Genomic DNA, 26,013 nt, shown 5'->3' on the forward strand with positions numbered 1-26,013 from the left:
TGCAAATTCCAGTTTCCAATTTAGTGGGAGCCTTCCATCTGATATCCCCAATCAATCCTGTGGTTAGCACAGAACAGAGGTAGACCCAAACTTGCCTACTCCCAGATAAGGAAGGCGATCTATTCATTCATTTTTTCTCTCACAAGAGCACAATGAAAAGAGAATTAAATCCTCTCCCATTTCTTTTTCCTTCAGATTCTAAACAGCCTCCAAGCACTAATAGTGGGAGTTATTTCCCCATTTCCCCCCGGCACTCGACTTTAAGAGAAAAAGACAGATGAGGAACAAGTTACTGTCAGAGATCTATTCAAAAGACCAACTTCTAGAAAAGTCAAAAGGTTTAGAAAGATTTCATCTATTTCCCTTTCAACCTTCTGGCACTTTCCTATACAACAAGAAACAATATGCAGGAAGAGAACCTTCAGTCCTTGTATGGATCCTAAGGTATCTAAAAGGTAAACTAAACTTTGTTCAGTATCTTGTTGTATTTGGTTATTTTGAAACTTGGCAGTTGAAATATGATCTATATGGCAACCCTCAGTGAATCTTAATTCTCCCGATAACAGGTTTAAGCTATATAATTTTTTAAGCAATGCAAGATGGAGCCAGGTAAGTTCCAGCACCAATTACCCCTAATTATGCCCCTCTTGTAAATACTTTGCAGTAACACCCAATGACTTGATCTACTCCCAGAATCCTCTTCTCTCCACAGATGACAACCCTTAAGGAGAACCATGGCTGCCCCCCTACCCGGCTGCAGAAAAGCAAGAGTGGAAAAGTCTTCCTGGGAGTAAACGTCTATTTGTTGTGGTCGAGAAGCTCTTTGCAAGGAGATCGCATATTTCTTGGAGAGAATGCACAGGGTACGTTGGACGGGGGCAGGGTGCGAGATGCCTGGCACAGCCTCTTCTGCAAAAGCCAGGGCCCATCTATTAATAATAACAATTTCAAATCCGACCCGCAGCGCTGGGGACTTTTGAAGCATTAGAAGGGGATGGGTGGCGTTGGTGAGGTTGTGGGCTGAACCTTTCACGATGATCATGGATTGTTTTTACTCCAACCTCCTTGCTGATTTTGGGTACCAGGTAGATAAGCAACATGACATTTCTCAAGCCTCACCCACTGCATCTCATCAAGTCTATCATATTTTCGAGCTGGGTCAGAGAAACTACCAGTTCCAACTTGAGAGAGAAAATAACCCACAGGGAATCCATTCTGTTGGAGCAGCCAGAAGCCAGGCTCAGCTACTCCTGCTCTGTGGGATTCTCTCTGGTGGAAAGGAAGCCGCCCCAGTTAGAAGCAGAGATGGGAAATGACAGCCTAGCGGGAGGCTGGGCTTTGGTTCTCACACACCTCGTGCCTGGGTTGGGAAGGACTTTGGGTCACGGCACCCACCCACCACCAGGTAGCCCCAGCCATCACAGCAATGCGCAACTCCGCACACACAAGCCCCCACCCGCTAATCACAGCCGGAGGCCGGCCTCTCCGAAGGGGCATCCCCTTCTCAGGCTGACAGTGACGTCCCATTCGTGTCCATCCACTGGCCTGAGTTTCATCTTCCTGTTTTTGAGGTGCTAGCCCTGTGCTCCCCACTAAAGCCGAGAAAAAGGAACGGAATTATTTCCCAAGTTAGTGAGTCCCCTTGCTCCACTGTCTCCTTTCTTATGACCTCTGTTCCACAGTTTCCAGCAGAGAGGCCGGCTGGTCACTGCTTGGTGCAAGGACCTTGGGGGAGGAGAGAGCCCAGGATGGGATCACGGCATCTTTGCATCTCCTGGAAATTGGATAATCTTGATGTCTGTGGCCGAGCTTTTTGGCAGCACACCTGGCCCTGCCCAGATGTGCTGAGAACGGCCTAGATCCCAGCCTTCCAGAAAAGGGCGCCCTGGTCAGGACTAGGGGATTTCGTGCCAGGGAGTACCTCTCCCCTGACTGGCAGTAAGTCAGGGCCATGTGCAAGTTAGGATACCCCCACTGTCTGCTGAGGAGACCCCTAACATGAACCAAGGGGGAGCAGCTTCAGTTTATTTTGAGAAACTGCAGATCTAGACGGGTGACAGACATCCCAGGCCAGGGGAGAAGTGTCCAGAAAAGATTCATTTCTCAGGGTGATCCCCAAGGCAAACTGGCAAACAGAGAGCCCCTGGCCCTAATGGGGTCTCCTGCCAGAAGCACTGATTTTTCCAGGACCCCTAATTTATTAGGGAACAAAAGGCAAAATTAATTTAGCCTCCTCTCCCTCTTGATGTGTGGAGAAATTAAAAGTAACTGAACGCATTCACACGAGATGCTTTGTCGTCCTGTCCCCATCAGTTCCTCTCCTTCCCTCCAAGCCTAGCCTGGCACTGGATACAGGGTAAGTGCCAATGGGCATTTGTGAGCTCATGGAATCAGGGCAATGCCAACATGCTTGTCCTCAATCATCTAACCTCTACTTTGGGGGCCTTGAGGTTTTCACAGGAAGCAAAGAAAGAGAATACACACCAAAGAAAGATCCTGGAGACTGGGTGTGTTCCAAGTGTGAGACTGATTTCTTTTTATTGCCATCTTAACAAAAATACTTCGGAAGGCAATCTTTGATTCCAGCATCGGAGGGTGGGGCAGTACCAGGCAATAATCGAGCCATCGGGCTGTTTGATAGGGCAGTGTTCAGTTGGGGACGCAGGAAGCCCCAAAGAACCACCGAATGGGGGAGAAGGGGTCAAGGGTGCAGGGATGTCACATTGCCCTCCGTTCTCCCTGTGTGGATTTAGAAGCAGTGCTCTAGGGAAGGCCATGGCAGGCGCTGGGTACAGCAATTCCCCAAGCTCACTGCACTATGGCCCAGTGGGACAGGTGGCGGCAGGGAGAGTTCTGCTAGGGTCAGACTTAGGCCAGGGAGCAAAGAGGACACAGAGCTGAGCTGCACCCAGGTTGGAGCTAAGCTTGCACCTGCCATCTCCCACATCCTTCCCCGACTCTAAGAACCCAACTCTCATCCCATGCTCCAAAATGAAACACAAAGCTAGAGATGTGTGTAGCTTATGCATATGCAGCCCAAGCAAGCAGAGGCGAGGCATGCTGGGACGGGACGTGAGCCTTACGGAGTTCTGGGTTCTTTTAGAAGCCAGAGGAGGGGTCGCCTTCTGACTCGTGAGACTTAGGTCCTGCCTCTCCCTAGTCACTGGCTGTGAGCCCCAGGGTAAGGGAGCGGTGATGGACTCACTTCCTGAATGCTGCTCTTATCCCCCCTACCCTGCCAGGAAAGCCACGGTGGGGCCGACGTGTAAGGGAGCAGTGACTGGGCAAGGAGCAAATCCGCCCCCTACTCCCACCTCTACAGATCTGGACTCTTACAGAGAAGCTGGAAAAAATCCACAGTCCTGGCCCATCACTAACTAACTGCCTGAGTCTTCTGTCATCTATGAAGTGCAGATGATGATAATAATAACAGTAATACCCAATTGGGCTACCTCTCCGGTTGTCCTGAGAACCACTGAGATTATACATCTGCAAGTCCAAGAAAAAGCATAAAGTGCTATCTCCAAGAATGCAAGGTAGACTTCTCTTTCCTCCAGCATCATCCCATCCTTCCCCCACTCCGCCAAAGGCAAGCACAGCAGCTGAGCACACGCACGCATGGGGACAAGCAGAAGGCCAAGCCAGGGCACCACCAACCCGGGGCTTAGAGCCCTGGGGGAGGGGAGGACAGACCGCTCCTTGAGGAGCTGAGCTTCACCTGTCCATCCTCAGGCCTCTTCCCCTTTGAAAGCAGCAGAATCAGGCACTGGGAGGCCAAGTCTGGGAAGTCGATGCACGGCCCTGAGGTTGGACTGCAGGATTCCGTTTGGATGCTGCCCACTACTGCTCCTTCACAGGCCTGCTGCCGTGGGACGGAGACCAAGAGGAAAATGGTCCTCCAGGCCCACCAAGCATCAAGCAGGTGGCTTTTCCTGCAGCTTGAGCATCCTCCAAAGATGAGGGACTGGGGCTGGACTAGAGCACTGAGGGAGGGAGACAGCCCGCCACGTCCCTACAAGGTCATCGGTCCTGCTCCTGCAAGAGACGCTGGCCCCTGTCTCAAGCCCCCCTCCCCCCATCTCTCCTCGTCCTAGCGCCGGCCAGCCTGGTTAGAAATTGTGCTTTCTCTTCCTAGACCTGGTAGTCCGTGCGGGGGGTGGTGCCGGGGGAGCTTGCGGGGGCTCCCGCGGAGCGGCCTCGGCCAGGGGGCTAACGCCCAGAGAGGCAGCCCCATCTGGGCCCTGCCGAGAGGCCCGCACCCCGTCCCGGATCTCTGTCAGCGTCTGGCACATCTCACCGACGCGGCCGGTCAGCTCGGCCACGGCCTGGCCGATGACGTGCATGCTGCTTGCCATGTCCCGGTGCACGGTCACCAGCTCCTGGCAGAACTGCCGGAACGCCTCGGTCTGCTGGGCCTGGGCGTGGAGGAGCTGCCAGTCGAGGCCCGAAGCGGGCGGGCTGGGGTGTGGCCGAGGGGTCCTGCAGGCAGCCTGCGCCTGGGGCGAGGGGCGGGGCGCGGCCTCTGGCTTGGGGCCCACCGTCTCGGACTGGTCTGAGGAAGAGGACGAACGGAGTAGGGTGGGCCTGACCAGGCGGGCCTCTTCCTCCGAAGACCGGTGCAGGGGCCCCCGCAGAGGCTGCCGAGAGGGTCCCGGGGCCTCGTCCTCTTCGTCATCTTGAGGGACAGAAAAAAAGAGGGGCAAACGATTACAACAGGGAGAAAGGGGGCGGCCCTGGGCTTGGACCCAGCCCTGGAGAACAGCCTAGCACCCCCATCCACCTCCCCTCTTCCTGATGGGCACACACTCGCGCTCCGCCCCACCCACAGAGAAGCACCTGATCCCCAAATCCCAGAAGCATGTGGCCAGGCTCCCCTGGGGAGAAGGGTGAGTGGGACCCGCGCCTGGTTTCCCTTCCCTTCATGGGAACAGCTCCTTTCTAGCAGAGAAGCACCCGGGCCAGAGGACTCGCAGCCCCCAGGCCCCTGTGGCTCGTGGCCTTGGCACTGCATCTCTCTGCCATTCAGTTTTTGTAAAATGAGGACAATAACTGCTCTGCTCACCTACCTACCACCTGCCCACCTGCCTGTTAAGACTAAACAAGATAACAGGCATCGAGGCCTTTGCAAAGCTGAGAAATCGACACCTGCCAAGAAAGGTATGCTCTCCGCTGCTCTGGGTTCCAGCCTCCGAGAGGCCATTTCTGAGCTGCCTGGGGCCCCCTCGTGGCCTTGCTGAAATCTGCGGCTCAAGATCCCTGGGGCCTACCGCAGGGAGATGCCGACAGCATGGAGAAGGGAGGCAGGGGTGGCACAGAAGGACTGGACGGTCCAGGGCCAGGAGAGCCACCGCTGCAGCAAGCCCTGACGCTCCATCGTACCCCGAGGCGGGTTGGCCATTGTGCTCCCACGCACAAGTACCAGGCTGCACGCGAGCGCTCGGCCAGATGGCTGCTCACAGCCGGGCACAGGCAGGGCCCTGGCTCCTGTACACACAGGTCTGGGTATTTTCATGACCAAGGTATGGACTGATTCCCAAGGCAGGAATCAAAACTAACAGGCTGACCCCAATGACAGGCAAACGCTGCCGGAACCTGAGGGGTTAAGTTTAGAATCCCCCTCCAGACGGTGGGGAGAGGATGGGGTGTCTTCTGGTTGCCCGTGTCTCCCAAGGCCCCCGGGGTGTCCATTTGAACCAGTACCTCGGTGCCCCTGCCTGGTGGAGCCCCAGGGGGAGGGGAACTGAGATGAGCGAGGCAGGGGCTGGGGTAAGTGCGCTCCCTCCCTTCCAGGGCCTCATTCCACCAAAGTCCCCGGCCCAGGCTGCAACAGCTGGGTCTCCTGGCCTCCTGGCCGGAAAGGGAGGGCAGCTGGGCCTGCGGGTGGGTGGGGCGTGCTCCTCCCCCACAGCACCCCAGGCTCGGCGAGTGACCTCATTACCTCTGGTCTCAGGGAGCCGGGTGAGCGGGTGGGGTTTAGGGAAGCGGCTTCACTAGGCCCCCCCTTCTTCTTCTCACAATCGGGGGGTCATCCTGAGACCCAAGAGAACACTGATTGGCTGGGAACTGGCAGACCTGCCTTCAGTCCCGGTTCTGAATCGAGCTCTGGGGCCACCTCGGGGCCTGGGCTTTAAGTCTCCCGGTCTGGGTGACGAGGACGGTGGACTAGATGGTCTCCACAGCCCCTTCCAGTCCTGAGAATCTGACTTTGTGATTCGCCACCTGTCAGGATCCTCGGCCAAAAAGGAAATGACGGCGATCCCAATGGCAAGGGGCCTCGGAAGGGAAGACGCGAGCCTGCGGCCCACCTTCCGGAGAGCGGGGGCCAGGTGCCGGCCTCCCTGCAGCCCCTCCTGCCCTGCTCCGGCTCTCCCAGGCGGGTCTGACAGACTGGGGGCTGGAGAGGGCGGGTGTGTGCAGAAGCAGAACTGAAGGGGACGCAGCCCTGGAAAAAGGGGTCTCCCTTCTGGCGAGGCCCAACTAGAACGACAGCCCCAAAGGGTGCCTGTCTCAACTGGCTGGGCGGGAGATTCTGTCCCCCTCAGCCCCTGAAAGCCCAGGTATGAGCGGGGAGCAGAGGGGAAGGGGGACAAGAGGGGTGGGGTGGGAGCAGTATGGACAGAGGAGGGGCGCCAGCGAAGACGAGGGAGCTGGAGCGAGCTCAGAGAGACGGGGATGCGCGAAATAGGCGGACTGCAGAGCGAAGCGGAAGAAGGCAGCGTGGCACAGAACAGAAGTGCAGAAAACAATACAGAAATAAAGAAATTAGGAACAGACACAGAACAAGGGCCTGGTCTCTCCAGGGCCGGGCCCAGCCGCCTTGGCCGGCCTCGGCTCCCAGCCCCGCCCCTCGCCCGCTACACTGGGGCTCCCCTGGCTTCCCGCAGTTGCTGGAACGTGCCGGCGTCTTCCTGAGCAGGCCTCCGAACACGCTGTTCTCATGCTGTTCTCGGCCTGCAGGGCGCCCACCCCCCATCCCGTGCGCCAGTTCACTCTCCCTCACTCCCCCTCCACATCTCAAAATCTCAGTTCAACTGTCACTTCCTCGGGAAGCCTGCCTCTTCCCCCAGGGAGGGCCGGGGTTCTCACCAGTCCATTCCTTACCTTACTCTCGGGACTCCTGAATTAGCAGGGCCAAATGCAAAAATTCAAATGCCTAGCCCTTTGATCACGAATTATCAGCCCCTTCAAGTTGACCACAGCTAAGAACTGGACCCAGCACAGGTCTGGATGCCGGCCAGGGAAGCTGGCCCTGCACTCAGAGCTTTCTGTACTCAGCCTTTCATTACAAATGGACTTGTGCAATTATGTAATTAAAGTGTGCCTATGCCCAGGAGCCTAGGAACTCCCCGAGAGCAGGGCCCGCGGAGGTCCCATAACAGCTCTGCCTTCCCAGCTCCCAACACAGCTCCTGGCAGAGAGATGCTCAGGAAATGTCCCAGAGAGAATGAACCAAAAGGGGCATTGGAAAGAGGCGCAGAAGGATGGGAGAAGAGTGGGGCAGAGGAGAAAAAAGCGAAGGGATCACCAGGAGAGACCCCCAGGAATGGGCTGGGGAGCAGGGGGGTGGGCGGGCAGACAGGCGATACTCACAGCTGCTCGATGGGCTGTCGGTGCCATCCAGCTCGGCCCGCGGGAAGCCGTGCCCGGAGCGGGCCGTGAGCAGCGCCGACTCGATGGCCCTCTCGTGGGCGGTGAGCATGATGGCGGGGGCCCGGCCCCCGGCCCCAGGGCCCGACAGGGACTGCTGCATGAAGGCCAGCTTGTCCTTGGTCCTCCGTTTCATGTCATCCCACCTGTGCTTGATGTCTTTGACGGAGCGGGGCACCTGGCTGACGGAGGTGATTTTCCGAGCTATGCCTTCCCAAATCTTGTCCCTGTCGGCATGGGACAGCCGCATGGTCTCCCTCCCAAAGAGGACCGCTTCGTGGTGGGTCACCTCCGTGACCAGAATGTCCAGCTCCTCCTTGGAGAACTTGGGCTTCCTCTTACGCTCGGCCAGGGGTGCCACGTTCCTTGGGTTGAATATCCCACAAAGCACAATTGGGTAAATGACCGGCAACGTGGGTGGTCCTCGTCCTTCCTACTTGCCGGCCCCAGCTGGGGAGCGGGGAGGCAGCTGGCACACCACCGCCACACCCTCCTCCTACCGAGAGGTCCCTTCCGCCTACTGCTCAGAGGGCAAGGACAGAAGGAGAGACATAATGCGGTGGGCGCCCTGGACTCCGAGCTGAGCACCTCTGGTTTCAGGCCCTGCTGTACCTCCCACTGGCTGGGAGGGCTCCGCGTCCATGGGGCCTTTCCTGACCTCATTCTCCCCGTGTGGAACGGGAATAACGGCCACGCCAACCTCACAGGGTTGTTAGCCAGGAGGAAGCCAGGAGGAAAGACTGCGAGTGCTACAAAGCTACAAAGGAGCTTTAGAGTCCTGAAAGGAACAAAGGACCCTTATTGGGGTTCGGATTAGGCCAGCTTCTTCAGGGTGATGCCTGTATATAGCTGAAGGGCTTGGAGGACTGGCTGTTTACAGTGGGCTGCCGCCTTCTTAACTAGGGTGCAGGCACAAAAAGCTCTCTGTCACGTGGCTATCCTCCTCTTCTTCCCTGCTCCACCCCCTACCTCTTTTAAGGGCTGTCCCATGCCCTGTGTGTGCAGGAAAACACAACGCGTCCCTCCCACTGGAGCTGCGACAGCAGCCGCTTTGTGGGTAGGCTGTTGGGGCTTTTTGGTAGCTCATGGATGAAATGCAAGGAGCCCCAAAGCACTCACTGGGGGAAAAGTTCCGCCTGGAGGGAGACCAGAAATGCCCTCGGCGCCTCTCTCCGCAGAGCAGCAGGGGCTCTGGGCAAGCGGCTCAGGGCGGCCCTTCACCTCTGACCTGGCACCTGCTCTGCCTTGGGGACTCAGTTTCTCCACAATGTGGCTCTATCTGCCCTTGAACAGGTGCCAGAAGGTCCAAAAGATCTGTCCACGAGAGGAATCCGGGGGTAGGAGGAAAATCTACAGTCCAATCCACGCGCCCAGCTCGCCCAGGCTCTCCTTGGCAACAAACGACACACCCAGCCCCAACCTCCGTAAGTCTTTTCTGAGATGAAGGCCACCTGCTGTGACTACCCTACCCGGGTGCCTTGTGGGATCAGGACAGGGCTGTCTGCATCCCAAACCACAGTTTTACAAAGGTCCTTCAGCTTTTGCCTCCCCACCCCCACCCCCACCAATCCAAAACACCACGGCCCAGGAGACAGGGAGAGGGGAGCTGGCCACTCCGTTACCCAGCCTGAGGAGGGGCCGAGAAGGGCTATGGACCCAGATCTGGAACAGAGGCTGGGACTCCTTGGTAAGCCACGCGGCCTCTGCAAACCCCGCTTCCTCCTCTGCAAAATGAGGATGATAATTCTAGTGCCACCTCCAAGGGCAGCCAGGAGGATTTAATGCAGCGCTTCTCAGCCTTGGCATTACTGGCATTTGGAGCCAGATGACTGTCTGTTGGGGGCGGGGTGCTGCCCTTTCCAATGTAGAAGTTTTTCAGCATCTTTGGCTTCGATGTGCTAGAAGCCAGTAGCATCCATCCCCTGAGTTGTGACTACCAAAAATGTTTCCATTGTCCAGTGCCCTCTGGGAGGCAAAATAGCCTCCAGTTAAGAACCACCCGTTGAATGAACACATAACAACTAGCATAGTTGATGCTCAAAATGTGAGTGCCCATTCCCTTCCCAGCCCACCAGAGTCATTTTCTCATTTTTTAAAGAAACTAACCAACTCCAATCGATCATCCTCGAGAGCCCAGGCTATGACAATGTGAGTGAAAATGTCTGCAAACCGTAAAGCGCTGCATAAATGGAAGTGATGAGTCATGAAGGGGGAAGGAGGATTACTAGGATAAACTGGCTTTCCCCTCCTGCCAACAACCAGCAGAGGGGCATCTTCAGGTAAATACGACTCACCTGACATCTCTATGGCAACAAAGCAACATACCAAACTGCATCCTACACCTTGCGTCATTAATGAGGGCCGGCAGCTGTGGCTATGCAGGCACCATCTTGGATCAGGACGGGGCTGGGCGCAGGAAGAGGCCAGATGCCATGCTAGTGAGGTAGCAGTTGCAGAAGCCACCCCACTGGTGCCTGCACTGGCCCAGGAAAGCCAGGCTTCACCTGCTCCCTTATGCATAAGCAAGAAGAACACTAGCCTGGAAGTTCAGAGCCATGGGTTCAAGGCTGGATGCCACTTACTATGATCTTGAACAAGATCTGGCCTTGTTCTGGGCCTCAGTTTTGCATTGCAGCATGTAGATTAGTTTAGAGCAGTGGTTGTCCACACTAGCAGCACGTCAACTATAGAGAGCTTTATAAAGTACCAATGCCCTGGGCCCAACCCCAACCCCAGTAAGTGCGACTCTCCGGGGTGCTAGATGATTGCTACGTTAGTTCAGATGATGAATCTTCATTAGGGCTTTGGCAAAGCCTCACGCCCAAGGTGAAAGATCAGAGACTGAGTAGGAGTGTGCGACAGAATTAGCTGTACGGGTGCCTTGGAAGCAACAGTGCAGGAAGGCCTGACCGCAGACTGGACTTGTCTGCTTGGCTATAGGACACACGTGCCTTTGCTCGCCTAGAAGCAAGCAGGGGAGCAGGTGGAGCACAGGACCAGCGGCTGATCTGTGCCACCATCCATCAACCTTTCTGAATACCTCGGCCCCAACTTCTTTGGTTTTGCCCTCTGTAGGCCCAGCTCTAAAGGCCCTCCTCTTCATCTGGGCCCTTATAACACCTTGTGCCTCAACCGAACAACTGTATTAGAAAAAAAGTGGTTTCTGTGGCGGCAGGTGTGAGCCCCAGGTGGGCAGGGTGGGGCCCAGTGCCCGACCTGGGCCGACCTGGGCCCAGTGGTCAGGGGAGAAGAGGAGGGCAGCTGGGAGCGACCATCCGCCTTCGCGGAGCCACTTCCAGGGCAATGTCTGCGTGAAAGCGGAGTGGGGGTCATGGCGGGGGGACTTGTCCTGGATCCCAGGACCGGCCCCACCACAAGGCCAGGGCCAGTTCAGCTCTCTGTCCTTGCACCTGTATCTGCTAAATGGCAATGAGAACAGCTGCCCCGACAAATAAGAGTCTGGATCCAGAAGTGCTCTGGAAAGTGTACACTGCTGCTCAGCCTGACTGGTGGCTCTCAGAGGGGAGCACCCCTGGGCGGTGAGGCCACCGGGGAAGGGGCCAGGAGACCTTGTCATGGACTCTCCATCTCAAAACTTCTCTTCACATGCTCGGAAAGCCTTGGAGTTTAGAGACAGCAAGTGTCCGTTTGGCCAATCTCTAAGTGCTCGCCTCCAAGCACAACCACTCCTCCACCCACCGTGGGTCAGAGAACTGTACCCATGCCACAGGGCCCCAACTCCAAGTGCGGTTGTGCTCCTGGGCCCAGCTATCTGAGGTCTGCCTGCCCTCCCAACCCACGTCCAGACCCCCAGCCACAGCTCCCGGGTCCCAGGCAGGACAGACGCCCCACGCCCTCCCACAGACTCCAAGGGCAGAGCCCTGGGCATGCTGCACAGGCCATCAGCACGCCACCGGCAGGAGAGCACTGCACCGCGTCCTGGACCCCAGCCCCTCTGCGTGGCCCCGTGCCCACCTCCTGCTCTCTGGCTGGCCTTCAAGGATCCTTCTGGAGCTGAACTTCTGTCCCAAACACTGGCCAGGGTCAAACCACTGTTGAAAGCTCAGTTAGCCAGAAGCCTCTTCTTCTGTGGGGGCCATTTAAATAACTGACGGGGCTGCACCAGGATGAGCCTTTCACGACTGCCATGGGGCTCCTGCTCAGCGGGACTCCCTCAGGGATGCTGTCAGGATCCTGGGATCCAGGCCCTCCAGGCACACCGACAAATCCCCCTAGCCCACTGGCAGAGCCACAGGCCCTCCTCAGAGGCTGCTGATGGAAGCAGGGAAGCAGGAGGGCCTCCCAGGGCTGTATACAGCCTGTACCCTGCCAACAGCAGTCTCGAGGCCTGCAGGGGCCTCCACCTCTGGAGGCTCCATGGCTCTACCACGCTCACTTGGTCTCCTTTCCAGAGGCTCCCAGGAAATCAGCAGAGAGCAGGACTCACCTCATCCAGTTGGCTTTAGTCTCATCCGATCCATCTATGGACTTGTAGCGGTTGTTCTTGTCCACAATCTGGAAGACAGAGAATGAGTCTAGAAGGGGCCATCCAAGAGGGGGCTCTCACAGCCCTTGGCCTCCCCCCATCCCAGAGCTCAGGGCCTGGATCCATCTACTACCTCTCCCCAAAAGGGCCTACTACCCATGCTGGGGCAGGAATCCCTGCCACCACCCTTCCACCCACTCCCATTCTCCCAGAGACACTGGGGGTGAACAAAAACTCTTCCCATGGGCTTTGAATTCTAGGGATCTGGGAGGCAGATAGATGAGGCCACCTTCACCCCTCGTCTTGATGGAATCCCCAAAACAGGCCCAACTGGCAGCATTTTCAATAGCCTCATGGAACCACAGAAGCTAAACCTACTCCTTCATCCCTCTATAGTTCCTGGGGAAAACAGAGGCCAGAACTCCTGGCTGGGCACATAATGGGATCTGAAAGGGCTCCTCCTCTCTCCAACCTAAACGCCAAGTCTCAAGGTTTGGGGTTCAGGCCTTTCTCCTCTGTGAAAACACCTTTCTTTTGCTCTCATTCTTGCATCACAGTCCAGCTGGGTATGGATTCTAGATGGATAGTTTTGTTTCCCTTCAGCACTTTGAAGATGCCGTAGGCTCCAAAGCAACCTGCTGTTAATTTTATGTCATAATTTTGTGAACAATCTGTCTCCGGTAAATTTTAAGACTTTCCCTTTATTCTTGATTTTCTTCAGTTTCACTCTAGTTGGAAGGCAGGGATTTACTCTTTTTTATATCATCCTTGTTACTTAATGAGCACTTTCAGACTAAGGACTTAGGTGTCTTATTCAATTCTAGAAAATTCTCATTCATTATATTTTTGAATACTGCTTCTCAGTCATTTCCTCCAGTCCCTTCCTATAGAATTTCTATTAAACATATGCTTAAGTAGCTCAATCTATTCTCAATGTCTTTTAAATACTCTTTCTTATTTTTTCTTACCTTCTGGACAGTAGGCTAAGAAAATTTCTCAGAAGTCTTTTCCAGTTTGCTAATTCTCCCTTTGACTATGTCCAATCCAGAGTTTGTCTCACCTATTGAGGTTTTACCTTTCTTTCCTTCCTTATTTTTTCAATGAGTACTTTTTAAATATTTTTTCATTCCCAGAATTTTTACTGATTCTTTTTCAGATCCATCTTCTTTTTTTCATTCTGCTTCTTTTTTGTTTCATAAAGTTGTGTTCCTTCTTTTTCTTTCTCTAGTGGCTTTATCAAGCTGTAATTTATCGAGGTACAGTGGACATATAATGTACAATTTTCTATGTTTTGGCAAAAGTATATACATCCATCACCACAATCAAGATAACATATCCATCAACCCAAGAGTTTCTTCATGCTCCCTTGCAATCCTCCTATAGTCATGCCTCCCATTCTCACAGGCAGCCAGTGACCCACTTTCTGTCACTACAGGATAATTTGTATTTTCTAAGATTTTTATATAAATGGAGTCGCACAGAAGTCATGCTTTGCTTCTTTCACTTAGCACAGTTATTTTTAGATTCATCCATATTGTTGGGTTTGTCAATAGTTACTTTATATTGGTAAGCAGTATTCCATTATTTGGATGTAACACAATTAATTTTTCTATTTACTGACTGATGGACACTTGGGTTGTGTTTAGTTATTTTACTATTACGAATAAAGCTGCTCTGAGAATTTACGTACAAGTCTTTATATAGACATATATTTTAATTTCTTTTGTGTAAATACCTACTAGTGGAACGGCTGGAGCACACAGCAATTACAGGTTTAAACGCTGATGAACCTGCTAAACTTTTTTCCAAAGTGGTTGTACCATTTTATAGTCTCAAAAGCAGGGTGAGTTCCAACTGATCCACATGCTTGTGAACACTTGGTATGAAGCATCTGTTTCACTTTAGTCATTCTATCAGGTGAGTGGTAGCTCATTAAGGTTTTCATGAGCATTTTCCTAATGACTAATGATGCTGAGGATCTTTTCATGTGTTAATTTGCTATATATTTATCTTTGATTAAGTTCCTGTTCAAATCTTTTGCCTAAATTTTAAATTGGGTTGTTTATTTTCTTAAAATTGAGTTATTTAAATATATATTTTTATTAGAGAAATTGTGAGCTTACAAAACAATTATGCATAATGTGCATAATTCCCACACATCACCCCTCTACCAACACCTTACAATATTGTGGAACATTTGTTACAGATTATGAAAGAACATCATCAGACTATTACCACTATGGCCCATAGTGCACATCTGGTATATATTTTTTCCATACACACCCTATTTGTACCATGCATTAGGATTGTAAATTTGTTATTTTTCATGAGATAACACACTCATATTTATACTATTCATCACAGTTTATCTGCCATCACGTGGTTCACTGTTACACAGTCCCATGCCTGGTACATTGTATGCAAAATATACACTCAGTGGCTCTCACTTTAATTAGAGAGTTGTGCAGTCATCATCTCAGTAAATTTTTTAACATTTCCCTTAGTCCAAAAGAAAAAAAAATCACATACCCCCATATTACTGACCCTTACCATTGCTATGGTAACTTCTTTGACATTGATGCAAGACTATTATAATATTGCTGTTAACTGTAGTCCATAAGTTACATTAATAGCATTTTCCCCATGCATCACCATATTTTTACCAACTTGTAACAGTGACATACATTTGTTCTAGTTCAGAAAACATTCTTGTATTTGTATTTTTAACCATAATCCTCATCCACCTCCCAGTTCACTGTTATTCCCATCCCTAGATTATTCTCTAGCTGTCTTTCAATTGGCATTAACATCCCTAGACTATCTCCCTTTCAGCCACAACCCCACTGATAAACTAGCTGTGTTATTTCTACTCACTATAATGTGTTACCATCAATTCCATCCATTTCCACATTTACACAAAGTAACTGAAACTTCTATATACATTAAATATCAGTGCCCCTTCTCAGGCCTCATCCTGTCTCCTAGTAACCTGTACTCCAGGTTTTAACTCCATGTGTTTATTCTTCATATTTAGTTCATATTAGTGAGAACATACAATATTTGTCCTTTTGTGTCAAATATTTCACTCAGCATAATGTCAAGGTTCATCCATGTTATCATATATGCCCCAATTTTATTTCTTCTTGCAACAGCATAGTATTCCATTGTCTGTACATACCACATTTTATTTGTTCATTCATTGATTGATAGACATTTGGGTTGTTTCCATCATTGGGCAACTGTGAATAATGCTGTTATGAATATTGGTATGCAAATGTCTGTTCATGTCACTGTTTTCAGTTCTTCTGGATATATTCCGGTAGAGGGATTGCCAGATCATTCAGCAGTTCTATATTTAGCTTCCTGAGGAACTACCATACTGTCTTCCACAGAGCTGCACCATTCCACATTCCCACCAACAGTGAAGGAGTCTTATTATTGAATTTTGAGAGATCTCCAAATATTTTGGATGTAAGTCCTTTATCAGAAACGTGATTTGCAAATATATTCCCCAGTTTGTTGTTTGTCCTTTCATTCTCTTCAGTGTCTTTTGCAGAGCAGATGTTTTAAATTCAGACAAACAAAATCCCACTATCTTGTACTTTTTAATGGATGTTATTCCTTCCTTTATTTCTTTGAGGTTTCTAAGGCTGCAATCACTAATTGTCCCCCATTAGCTGGTCACATTATCTGTTACCTCCTTCATTCATAGGAAAAGAATCTTTGGATTATAACTGGGCACCTGGCAGCCTATAATACAGAATACACTTCTTGGCTTCTCTTCTAGCTAAATTCTAACCAATTAGATGTAGGTGGAAGAGTCAAGTTGTCAGCTTCCTGAAACTTCCTGAAAAGGCAGATGGTGCATGCTCTTTGAACTTATTCATCTTTTCCTCCATCCTGCTTCCTAAAATGCAGATGTGATGGCTGGAGCTTTAGCTATCAACCTGGACTGTGAAGATAAACCTAGCATTAGGATAGAGGATTTAGTAGAGCAGAGCCACCTCATAGCCCTAAACTGTTTACATGAGAGAGAACTAAACTCCTCAGTCACTATTACTTTGAATTTTAGTTACAGTCAAATCTAATCCTAAAATAGACCCTAAACTGTTTTTTTAAATTCATTTTTAGCATACTATTTTTGTTTTATCTAGAGTGAATTCATTTCACATCAGTTTTGGGAGGCTGTCTTTTTTAACATTAGTTTTCTTCATTTGTTTTGGAGATTTATTCCAAGGGTTCCTCTTTCGTGGGAGTCTCTCTCTCCCCGCTCCCCCTACTCCACTTCCAGCAGTAAACTTGGCTCCTTTCTCCACCTGACGCGGGGCACTTTTATTCTACATTATCCTCCAGGAGATGAAACTGAAGTCTACCTCTGCCTGCTCTGCCATGGGCCCAATGAGCCTCGTTTTCAGCTCCGTTTATGGTTTCTGTCTGTGTTTCTGCTCTGTGTGTGTGACGCTGCAAGGTGTCTGGGGGAAAAGGCGAGGGTGGGGCTCAAAGCCTGATCGCTCAGTGCCGTCTGGCCTGGAAGCACCCTGACCCCTCCGTACACACCTTCCTCACCCGTTCTCTCCCTGGATAAGCACATCTCCTCCTCTTGACTCGTTCATGCCTCACAAAGGTTCATCTCAAGCCCAGCTGGGATCTCCAACTGCCCACTTGACATCCCTCCTTGGCTAGCTCACGGGCATCTCAAATTAACTTGCCAAAAAGATTTCCCAATTCTTCAAGCCCCATCCCAAATCTGCTCCTCTCCCATTTCCCCATCATAGTATTTGACACCATCCATCCACTCAGGTTTCAAAAAGAAAGCCATGCTTCAGTCCTCCTCTCTTAATCCCCCACCTCCTATCCGTCAGCAAGTTCTCCAAATTGGATTTGGAAACTGCGCTCCTCTCTCTTCAGGGCTCCACCAAGGTCGAAGCCAATACCAGCTCTCTTCTAGACAAATGCCAGAGTCCTACGTAACCTCCCAGATGCCGCTCTTAAGCCCCGACCAGGTCTCCCCAAAGCAGCTAGAGCCCTCTCTCATAGACACAAATCAGATCGCATCACTCGCCTGCACAAGCCCCCGACGATACCTCCTGTGCTTGCTGTAGCGGACTTCAAGGCCCGCTGACCTGGTCCCAGCCTACCTGTCCAACGCGCCTTGGGTAGCCGCCATTTCAAAGCCAGAGGGGATCCTTCCCATTTTTAGCACACACGGGTTTTTCCAAAGATGATGAACTGTTTTGCGCATTTGTAAAGTTTACAGGTGTGGTATCCAGGTGAGGATATCCTTTTGCACCTTTTTTCCAGGAAGCTGCATGGCTGGCCCCTTCTCATCTTTCAGGTTTCCATCTAAGTCACCTCCTCAGAAGCAGCCTCCCCTGACCTGAACCTAAAGTAGTGCTCCCTCTCTCCACCCCAGCCTCCACATATCTCCCTGCCCCAACATCATGCTCTATTAAGTCCTCCTGTACTTCCTTGCCAGGTTCGAATTTCAAGGTGCATTTCTGATCTTAATGGTTTTTATCCATCTGTTGGTTTGGTGATTGACTCTCTGCCTCACTAGACGATAAGCTGAAGAAGACCAAGCACTTGGGATGGGTCCCAGTTCCTAATACTCATGGCAGAATATTAGTTGAATGAATAAATGGATGGATGAATGAACATACTTTTAAGCAAAAGGTAAGTTAAAGAAAAAGGGAAAAAACATAGATAGTATTAATATTTTACTAAAAGGGAAATGTGTGTTGTGGTAGGGCCAGCTTGTACATAAGAGATGACAAATTTTCAGAGATTTAGTGAAGCAGTTGTTAAATTCATTGTTAAAAATTAAATTATATAATTTATATTCAGTTAATTACATTAAGAACGAAGGTAATAAATACTCAAAGCTCACTACTCCTACTTCTTTTACTGTACTTTACTATTATCTATGATCTTGAGGCTAAAGACATCTACTGGAGGTATACAGTGGAAGTCCTGTATGACAGTGGTTACTGCCTATCTCTCCCCAGCTCCAAGTTCAGTGATCGCATGTGTGTGGCTTGCCATTGGCCATGGTGGGGTAGTTACACCATGGAAATTGGCACATCCTTCCCACCCCTCCGCCTGGCCCCAACACCATCAGGTTGTTAAACTTTCACCAGCACATCACCTTGCATATGTTTATAAATGCTCAGAAAATTGGTAGAAAAATCTCAAACTCTCAACTCTGCTTACTTCTAGAGGGGAAGGAAGAGGGAAGAGGGAAGGTGTTTGGCTTTATCTGTGTTTACGAAACTGTATTACTTTTTGTGTTTTAAAAAATCTCAGCAAGACAGGAAGAGAAAGCATGCAGCGTGGCCTTCCCCTCCTCTGGCAGTCTGCCTAGAGGATGGCCTGGAGGCTCAGAGAGAGCCCTACACTGTATAAAAACTGAACCGTGCTAAGTTCTTCTTTTCTGATTGCTCCTCTCTCTTCCCTTTTGATAGGGAGCCTCTGGGTGAGAGGAGAAGCATCCCTGGACTTGCACCCAGCTGAGGAGCACCTAGTGACAAGGGCTGTAGAGCCAAAAGAATTGGGTAAGGTTGAATCGTGTCCCCTCAAAAATGATGTTCTGAAGTCCTAATGCCTGGTGCCTGTGAATGTGACCTTATTTGGAGATAGAGTCATTGAAGGTGGAATTAATTACGTTAAAATGAGGTTCTACTAGAGTAGTATGACCTATGAGGAGAGAAGAGGCACTCTCTGTGCCATGGGGAGGCCACCAGGGACAACAGAGGCAAGGCTGAAATGCTACAGCTACGAGCGAAGGAACAACAGGATTGCCAGCAAGCCCCAGAAGCCAGCGGAGGCAAGGAAGGATTCTCCCCTGCGGTTCCAGAGGGACCGCTGCCCCGTGTCACCTTGATCTTGAACTTCCAGCCTCCAGAACTGTGATATAATAAATTTCTGTTGTTTTGAGCCACCGAATTTGTGGGACTTTGTTATCAGGGACCTAGGAAACTGAGAGGTAGAACCTCAGCTTCAGCCTTACAAGCTGAGTGGCCTTCAGCAGGGGACTTCAACTGGCCATGCCTCAGTGTCCTCATCTATAACATGGAGTGAAACCCAACCTTGCAGCCCTGCCGTGACGACTGTTGTGGATGGTACCCGATCAAAGCACTGTCAGCACGTGATCATGATCGAGATTATTAATAAAGGGATTCGATGCTAGCTATTGATGCTGGGAGAGGCCTGTGGGTCCCCAAGGCGTTGTTATAATCGGACTTTTCGCAGCTTTAGCTGGGTCAGAGAGGCGTGGACAGGAGCTGAGAGGGACACAGAGCACCTCAAGATCTCTGTGGCTGGGTTCAAATCTGGGGGTTTCCTAAGAGACATTTCTTTCCCACCTCAAGCCAAGCAGCTATTCATTTATCCGAAGGATTTACTCCTTTAGCCCTTCATTCATTCTAACTAATACCACCGAGGGAGTGGCTGTGGCGACAGGCTCTGGGTATAACACGGTGAGCCGGGTAGACGAGGACTTGCTCTCACAAGCTCACAGCCAGGGGGATAAGAAGAGACACCCCGTGAGAGCAGGCGGTCAGTGCTGTGGTGGGGGTGGCGCAGGGTCACGCGCACTCGGAGCCGGAGCCTGTACTTGGAGGTCAGTCGGTGGTCCCCCGGGGATGTGCGATCTGAACTACGGCCCGGCACAAGAGGAGGCAGCGGAGTTCCAGGCAGGGCCCCCCAGAGACCGTACACGGTATACACTGGTGGTGAGCCCGTGCCGCCCTGAGTGGACAGCGGGTTGCAAACCTCCAGCCCCGGGGCTGGGACAGGCGCAGGAAGAGCCGGCCAGCCAGATGCCCGGGACTGACCCCCAGAGGGCTGGTCTCCAGGCATCCCCCCCTCTCCTGACGCCCCTGCCTCGGCCCCTCCACACCTGGGACCTCTTAGACCAGCCCTGGAGGTCTGAGCCCTGAGATGTGACGAGGAATTTGATAAGCTTGCCTGAATCAGAGAAGGGCGAGCAGCACGGGCAGGGATCACCACCATGCCACCCAAGGAATTCCCAAGAGACTTGGGGGGGCTTCTGTGGGAGGTGTCAAAAAAGTTTGGGGAATGGATATTGATGATGGTAGTACAATGCTTTGGATGAACTAATACCCCTGAATTGTAAATTTGAAAATGGTTAAATGGGAAATTTTGAGTTGTATATATATAACTACATTCAAAGATAAAAAAGAAAAGAAAAAGGCAAGGAAGAAAGAGACTTAGTCTGAAGAAGAGACCAGAGAAAAAGGAGCAGGGTCGGCCGGTACTTGCTCACAGCATGGGGAACTGCTCTCTAACGAGTAGAACCGTCCTACAGTAAGACAGGCTGCCTTGTCAAGTAGTGAGCTTCTTGTCACTGGGAGTATTTAAGCAGTAAGTGGATGGTCTGCTGTCAGAAAGGTTGAAGAAAAGATTTCCCCACTGCTTTAGCTTTCTGGCTGCTAAAACAAATCCCATACAATGGGGTGGCTTAAACACAGGAATGTATTGGCTCACGGTTTCAGGGTGAGAAGGCTTGCCTCTTCCCAGGGCCAGGACCTTCGGGCTGGCCAGCCGTCCTCGGGGGTCTTCGGTTTGTCTGTCACATGGCAATGCACGGGGCAGCAGCTCTCTCTCTAGCAGGTTCTGTTAACTTCCAGCTCCTGGCTGCTCCCGTGGCTTCTCTTTCTGTGTCCAATTTCCTTTGCTGATAAGGATTTCAGCCATGGCCACCCTCATGCTGCTGGGGTGCATCTTCAAGTCCTACGTACGCAGGGGTTCACACCCACAGGAACAGGGGTGGGACCAGAGCATGCCTTTTGCGGGGGACATGACTCAATCCCCAAACCCACTGAGTGGAAATACTAATATGTCCTAAATGGCCTCTAAATGCTGTCGAAAACTAAGATTGTATGACTGAATGTGGACGGAGCCTCAGAAAATAATATGAAAGCAGGAGTTAAGGCCCTTTGGGTCAAGCATGGTCCATGTAAACCAGAACCCTCTTTCTGACCCTGGTAATAATTACTAAAGACAACAATAATAAAACACCATCAACAGCTGCGGCTCACGGAGCAAGTTCTCTGCAGGTCCCTGTGCAAGCACTCTGATACACTCTCGTGGATTCTCACAACCCTAGGAAGTAGCTACGCTTATTATTCCCAGTTTACAGATGAGGAAACTGAGGATTAGCACCATTTGGTAACTCACTCGAGGTTGCAAAGGAAATAAGCAGGGAAGCTGGGGTTCAATTTGGGCCTCTGAATGCACAACCCATGCTCTTAACCGCTCTGTAGAGTGACGGGCATGGCCCACTGCCCCCCAGCTCCCCCTCATGACTCCGTCAGAATCACCTGCCAGGTATGTTCCAGCGCACTCTCTGACCTTTCAGCTTTGCCTCTGGTTTGAGCTAATCCGCTATGTGGACATTGGTGCTCTCATAGGGGGGAGATGTGCTTGGCAGCTGAACGTCGGCTGCAATGGAGGATTCACCACTGGGCTTCTCTAAATGGGGCCAGAAGTGGAGGCTGCAGAGAAAGGGTTTTCAAAACCCCAGTTTCCTTGCCACTTTGCAGGAACCCACTGAATCCATAATGCATTCAGATTTTCAGCCCTGAGCCTCCTCTTAGAGCTAAGGGTAACAAAAATGTCTTCTGGAGCTGTTTCCAGTTGATAAGGTGCTTTCACGCATCACCTTTCTTCTCTAGGCACTTCCCAGCCATGCAAATCGAGACCCACGGAGGTAAAGAGGCGGGCCTGAACTTGAACTCCGGCCTCTGCAGCCCTCTGGAGTGACAAGCACGGTGCCGGAAGGGGCCTCTGCGATTATCTAGGCCCTGGGTTCCTCACCTGGTGTCCACAGCTGGGCTTCAGGGGGATAGCCCTTAAAATACATGCAGCATTTTGGGAATACTGGCATGTGAGTATCACTTCCTAGGTGACTTTAAAAAGCTCAAGAGTCACAGATCTAACCCCTAGCCCTAATTTAACTGATAAGGGAATTACTACTGTTAATCAAATTTCAAAAGGGCCCTGGAGACCTGTGAACTGAGGCGTGTTTACGTACAATTCCAAATCCCACAACAGTGCTTTCAATGCTTTGATTTCACCCCTGACACCAGCCTTTCCTGAAACCCATGTGGAGTAACAGGGAATAATGAAACTGGCCATAATCCCCTCAGCACCTGCTCTGAGCCACACAGGCGGCAAGCATTAGCATTCCCAACAAGCCGCAGTGGTGGGCCCCACACTTACAGATGAGAAAACTGGAACCTGGAGAGAAATGACTTGCCCAAAGGCACACTGCCTTGTAAAGGCCACTCAGCCTGTTGAACCACCTTCAGGACCAACTACCCACTTCTCTGGCCATCCAAGGCCTTACTCTTCTTGTGAATGAATCTGGTTGTAGGAGAAAGCAAAGAAAATTCTGAAGCCCACGGAATGGGCCCTTGGACAGGACCTTGAGGAGGACAGGACCTTGAGGAGGAGCCTCAAGGAAGTGGCCTGGATCCTGTCTCTTAGTTAACCCTTGAATGAAGGGTCTTGGGGCAGGGGTGGGAGAGATGCAGGACAATCTGCCCATTAGCAAGGCAGTAAAACTGCAAAGGGGAATGGGCCTGGGGCTGGGGAGAAATCAGGGAGAGACAAACTAAATACCATGCTGCAGAAGCTGAGGTGGCTCAAGCGACTGAGCACCTCTCTCCCATATGGGAGGTTCCAGGTTCAGTTCCCGGTACCTCCTAAAGAGAAGATGAGCAGACACAGAGAGCACCCAGTGAATGGACACAGACCAGACAGCGAGAGCAAATGAATAGGGGGAGGGGTAATAAATAAATAAATCTTAAAAAAAAAAGTACCATGCTGCATATCGGAGGGAGTTTCCCCTGTTAATATGGTAGATGGGAGCGGTTGACAGGGCTGGCGTGAAAAGCACCCCCGGAGCTGTTCAGTTTACAACCTGCACAACCATCATGGGCGGCCCTGAACCAGTGAAATGAATAAGCCGTTGTCAGAAAAAAAGCAGAGGAATAAACAAAAGCTGCCACATATTCATCAGCAGCAACCAGGCAAGGAAAGGGAAACCACTGTACACCATATGCTTGAAAGCATTCCCCCAAGGCACAGGAGGTTGAGGCGAGAGTGGGAACAGGACCAAGGCGATGTCTCGTGGGCTCGTGGACACTCTTAGCACGTGGGGCTTGGAGGCTACCAGCGTGAGCTTTGGTTTGAACCCCTGGCCCCACAACTAACGGTGTAGCCTTAATAATTAGCTTGGCTTTTGAAGCCCTCAGTTTCTCAATCCGTAAGGAGAGAGTAATATCTATCCAATATTAACCAAGAGTTAATACATACATATCATTTAGCACGGCAGCTAGTTATTATTACCATGACATTATCATCATTATTACTCTCATTGCCTACCAACCCTAACCAGCATTTACAGAGGACCCACTGGGCTTGGGTGCTGACCGAGCTAGGCTCAGGGGGTGCAGATCAGACATGACCTCTGCTGTAAGAAACTTTCAAGTGCCAGGAAATCCCAAATGCCGTTTGGCCAAAGCTGGGAAGTTTACTAGAAATCAGGGTTTCTCAAAACTAGGGTTATGGGACATAGTCTCAAGATCTGAAAGTTCTAAGAATCTTTAATTCAATGTTTTTTTATTTTCATTTTTAAAAAAAAATCAAAATAAGGGAATCACCATGAGATTTCCACACCCATCTTGCCACCTATGATAGACTGAATTCTTGGCCCTAGTCCTCCTCCCCTCCCTATCACCCTTCTCCAGGGGACGTTGCACCAGACTCTGCTTTAGAGGTAGCCTGGGCTTGCTCACTCCTCGACTGGGCTCAGCCCTGTGACTCGCTTGGCCAATGGACTGTTAACACATATGATGCAGGCACAGCCGTGGACGTGCTTGAGAGGATGGGCTTGCCCTCTGGGACCTCTGCCCTCATCACCGGAAGTGATTCCCCAGAGAGCTCCTGCCCCTCCAGTCTGGGACCCAGAACAAACCCCTGGAGCAGCCCAGCCTCAAGCAGCCCAACCGCAGTCAAACAGCAGGAAGGACGGACAGCAGACAGCAGACACGAGTGAGAACACTGCCGGTCTGTGCCAGCAGTCAGCAAATCACAGTCTGCGGTTATGTCCAGCCCAACGCTTTTTTATGCCCTGCCTGCCAGTCAAGTAAGGTTTTTACATTTTTAAATGACTGAAGATAAATTAAAAGAATAATATTTGGTTGCGTGAAAATAATATGAAATTCAAATTCCAGTATCCATAGATAAAGTTTTATTGGCGCATGCCACACTCAATTACAATTACCTATGGCTGCTTTTGTGCCAAACAGTAGGATTGAGTAGTTGTGGCAGAGACCTCATGGCCCTCAAATCAAAAATATTGGTTATCTGGCCCTTTATGGAAAAAGTTTGCCAGACCCCTGGTCTATGTCGCGGTAACTGAGACTGATACACCACCAATTACTACATTTGTTATGAAATAATGAAAAAAGAATAATACATTCTGGCCAAGACAAGTTCAACAGGCACTGTGACAATTGCACTAATAAAGGCTTTCCCAGGATTTCATATAGACAAAAACAGTGGAGAAATAAAGATATGATAGGGCACGTGCAAAAAACACCAAAGATGCTGCATCTTCATAGTCACTACCATGTTTACCTTCCCAACAGAAATTATTTTCAGTAAAACAACATCATCCATCACATTAAATTTATTTTAACTGAAATTATCTTAGTTTTTGTAGCTCTGTTTATTTTATATTTGTAAATTTGTTTGGGTTTTATAGTTTAAATGCTATACATAAGAAATTTGTACTTATCTAGCTTTATGTTTATACCTTTTAAGAAACATTAAAATAAAATTATTGTAACACTGGGACTTGACTACTAAAAGCCACCACAAAAGGCAACAGCAGAAGAGTGTGCTAAGGAGCCCAAGAGTGTAGGAAGTCAAGTTAGGAGCTGGTTTTGATATTAAGCACAAAATTCCCTGAGAATGGCTCGGTTCTGGACCCAAGTGCCTATCAACAGAGGGTAAACCCGGCCTTAAAGACCATCTAAAAATCGATGAAATATGGGCCAGTTCAGAACAGTTTCTAATGATCAACTTCTATTGCAGAATTAATAGATTTTGAGAATTTATAAACTCAGTTCCAGCCGTAATGGGTTCACTGGCATAAGATCTTCTTTGGAGGACATCTGTTTGATTTGTGATTCAGTAACCATACTAACAGCATATATTAAACAACTATACAAACTGAGCCTAATTAATACTTCTGATATTACGAGGAATGATTGAGGTGCATTTTAAAAAATTTTATTGAAGTATATCATTCATACATGAACATACATAAACAATAAGTGTATAGTGAAAGTTGTGAACTTACCAAAAAAATGTGCATAACATCATACAGGGGTCCCATGTGCAATGTTGTGAGATATTTGTTTCAAATTATGAAAGAAAATCATCAAACTCTTACTACTAAATATAGTCTGTATCTTACATTTGGTATATTTTCCTCCCAACCCACCCTATTTTTATTCCTTTAAGTATATTTTTATTATAGAAGTTGTGAACCTACAAAACAATCATGCACATGTGTAGAATTCCCATACAACCCTCCTTCATGAAGTGTACTTTCTGACTCCTGGAAAAGTTGATAGTGAATCCACAGCATCTTAGAATCTGAGAAGAGTGGATTTTTCTATCATCATCATCCATGTTGTCCTTTAAGCACACTCTGCACTTCCGCCATACTCTATTACCATCCCCACCTCAACATCACACATGTGCCCCTGGGCCTTTGGACATGTCGTGCTCTCTGCCTGGGACACTTTGTTCCCCAAGTTCCTGATTCTATAGGCCACTCACCT

At 50.1% G+C, this 26,013-nt stretch overlaps 1 protein-coding gene across 4 annotated transcripts in view; it reads right to left on the minus strand.

Moving 5' to 3' along the window:
* PRDM11 (PR/SET domain 11) overlaps positions 1–26,013 on the minus strand; it is an 81,221-nt gene that overhangs the window by 16,856 nt on the left and 38,352 nt on the right. For all 4 annotated transcript variants that reach the window (XR_009187574.2, XM_058305487.1, XM_058305488.2 and 1 more), the window contains exon 5: positions 12,095–12,162. Coding sequence is in view for 3 of the 4 variants with exons in the window: in XM_058305487.1 (XP_058161470.1) it covers positions 12,095–12,162 (68 nt within the window). In the remaining variant the exon portion in view is untranslated. The remainder of the gene's footprint in view (positions 1–12,094; positions 12,163–26,013) is intronic.

Source organism: Dasypus novemcinctus, chromosome 10, assembly GCF_030445035.2.
Source record: "Dasypus novemcinctus isolate mDasNov1 chromosome 10, mDasNov1.1.hap2, whole genome shotgun sequence".
Taxonomy (NCBI): Eukaryota; Metazoa; Chordata; class Mammalia; order Cingulata; family Dasypodidae; genus Dasypus; species Dasypus novemcinctus.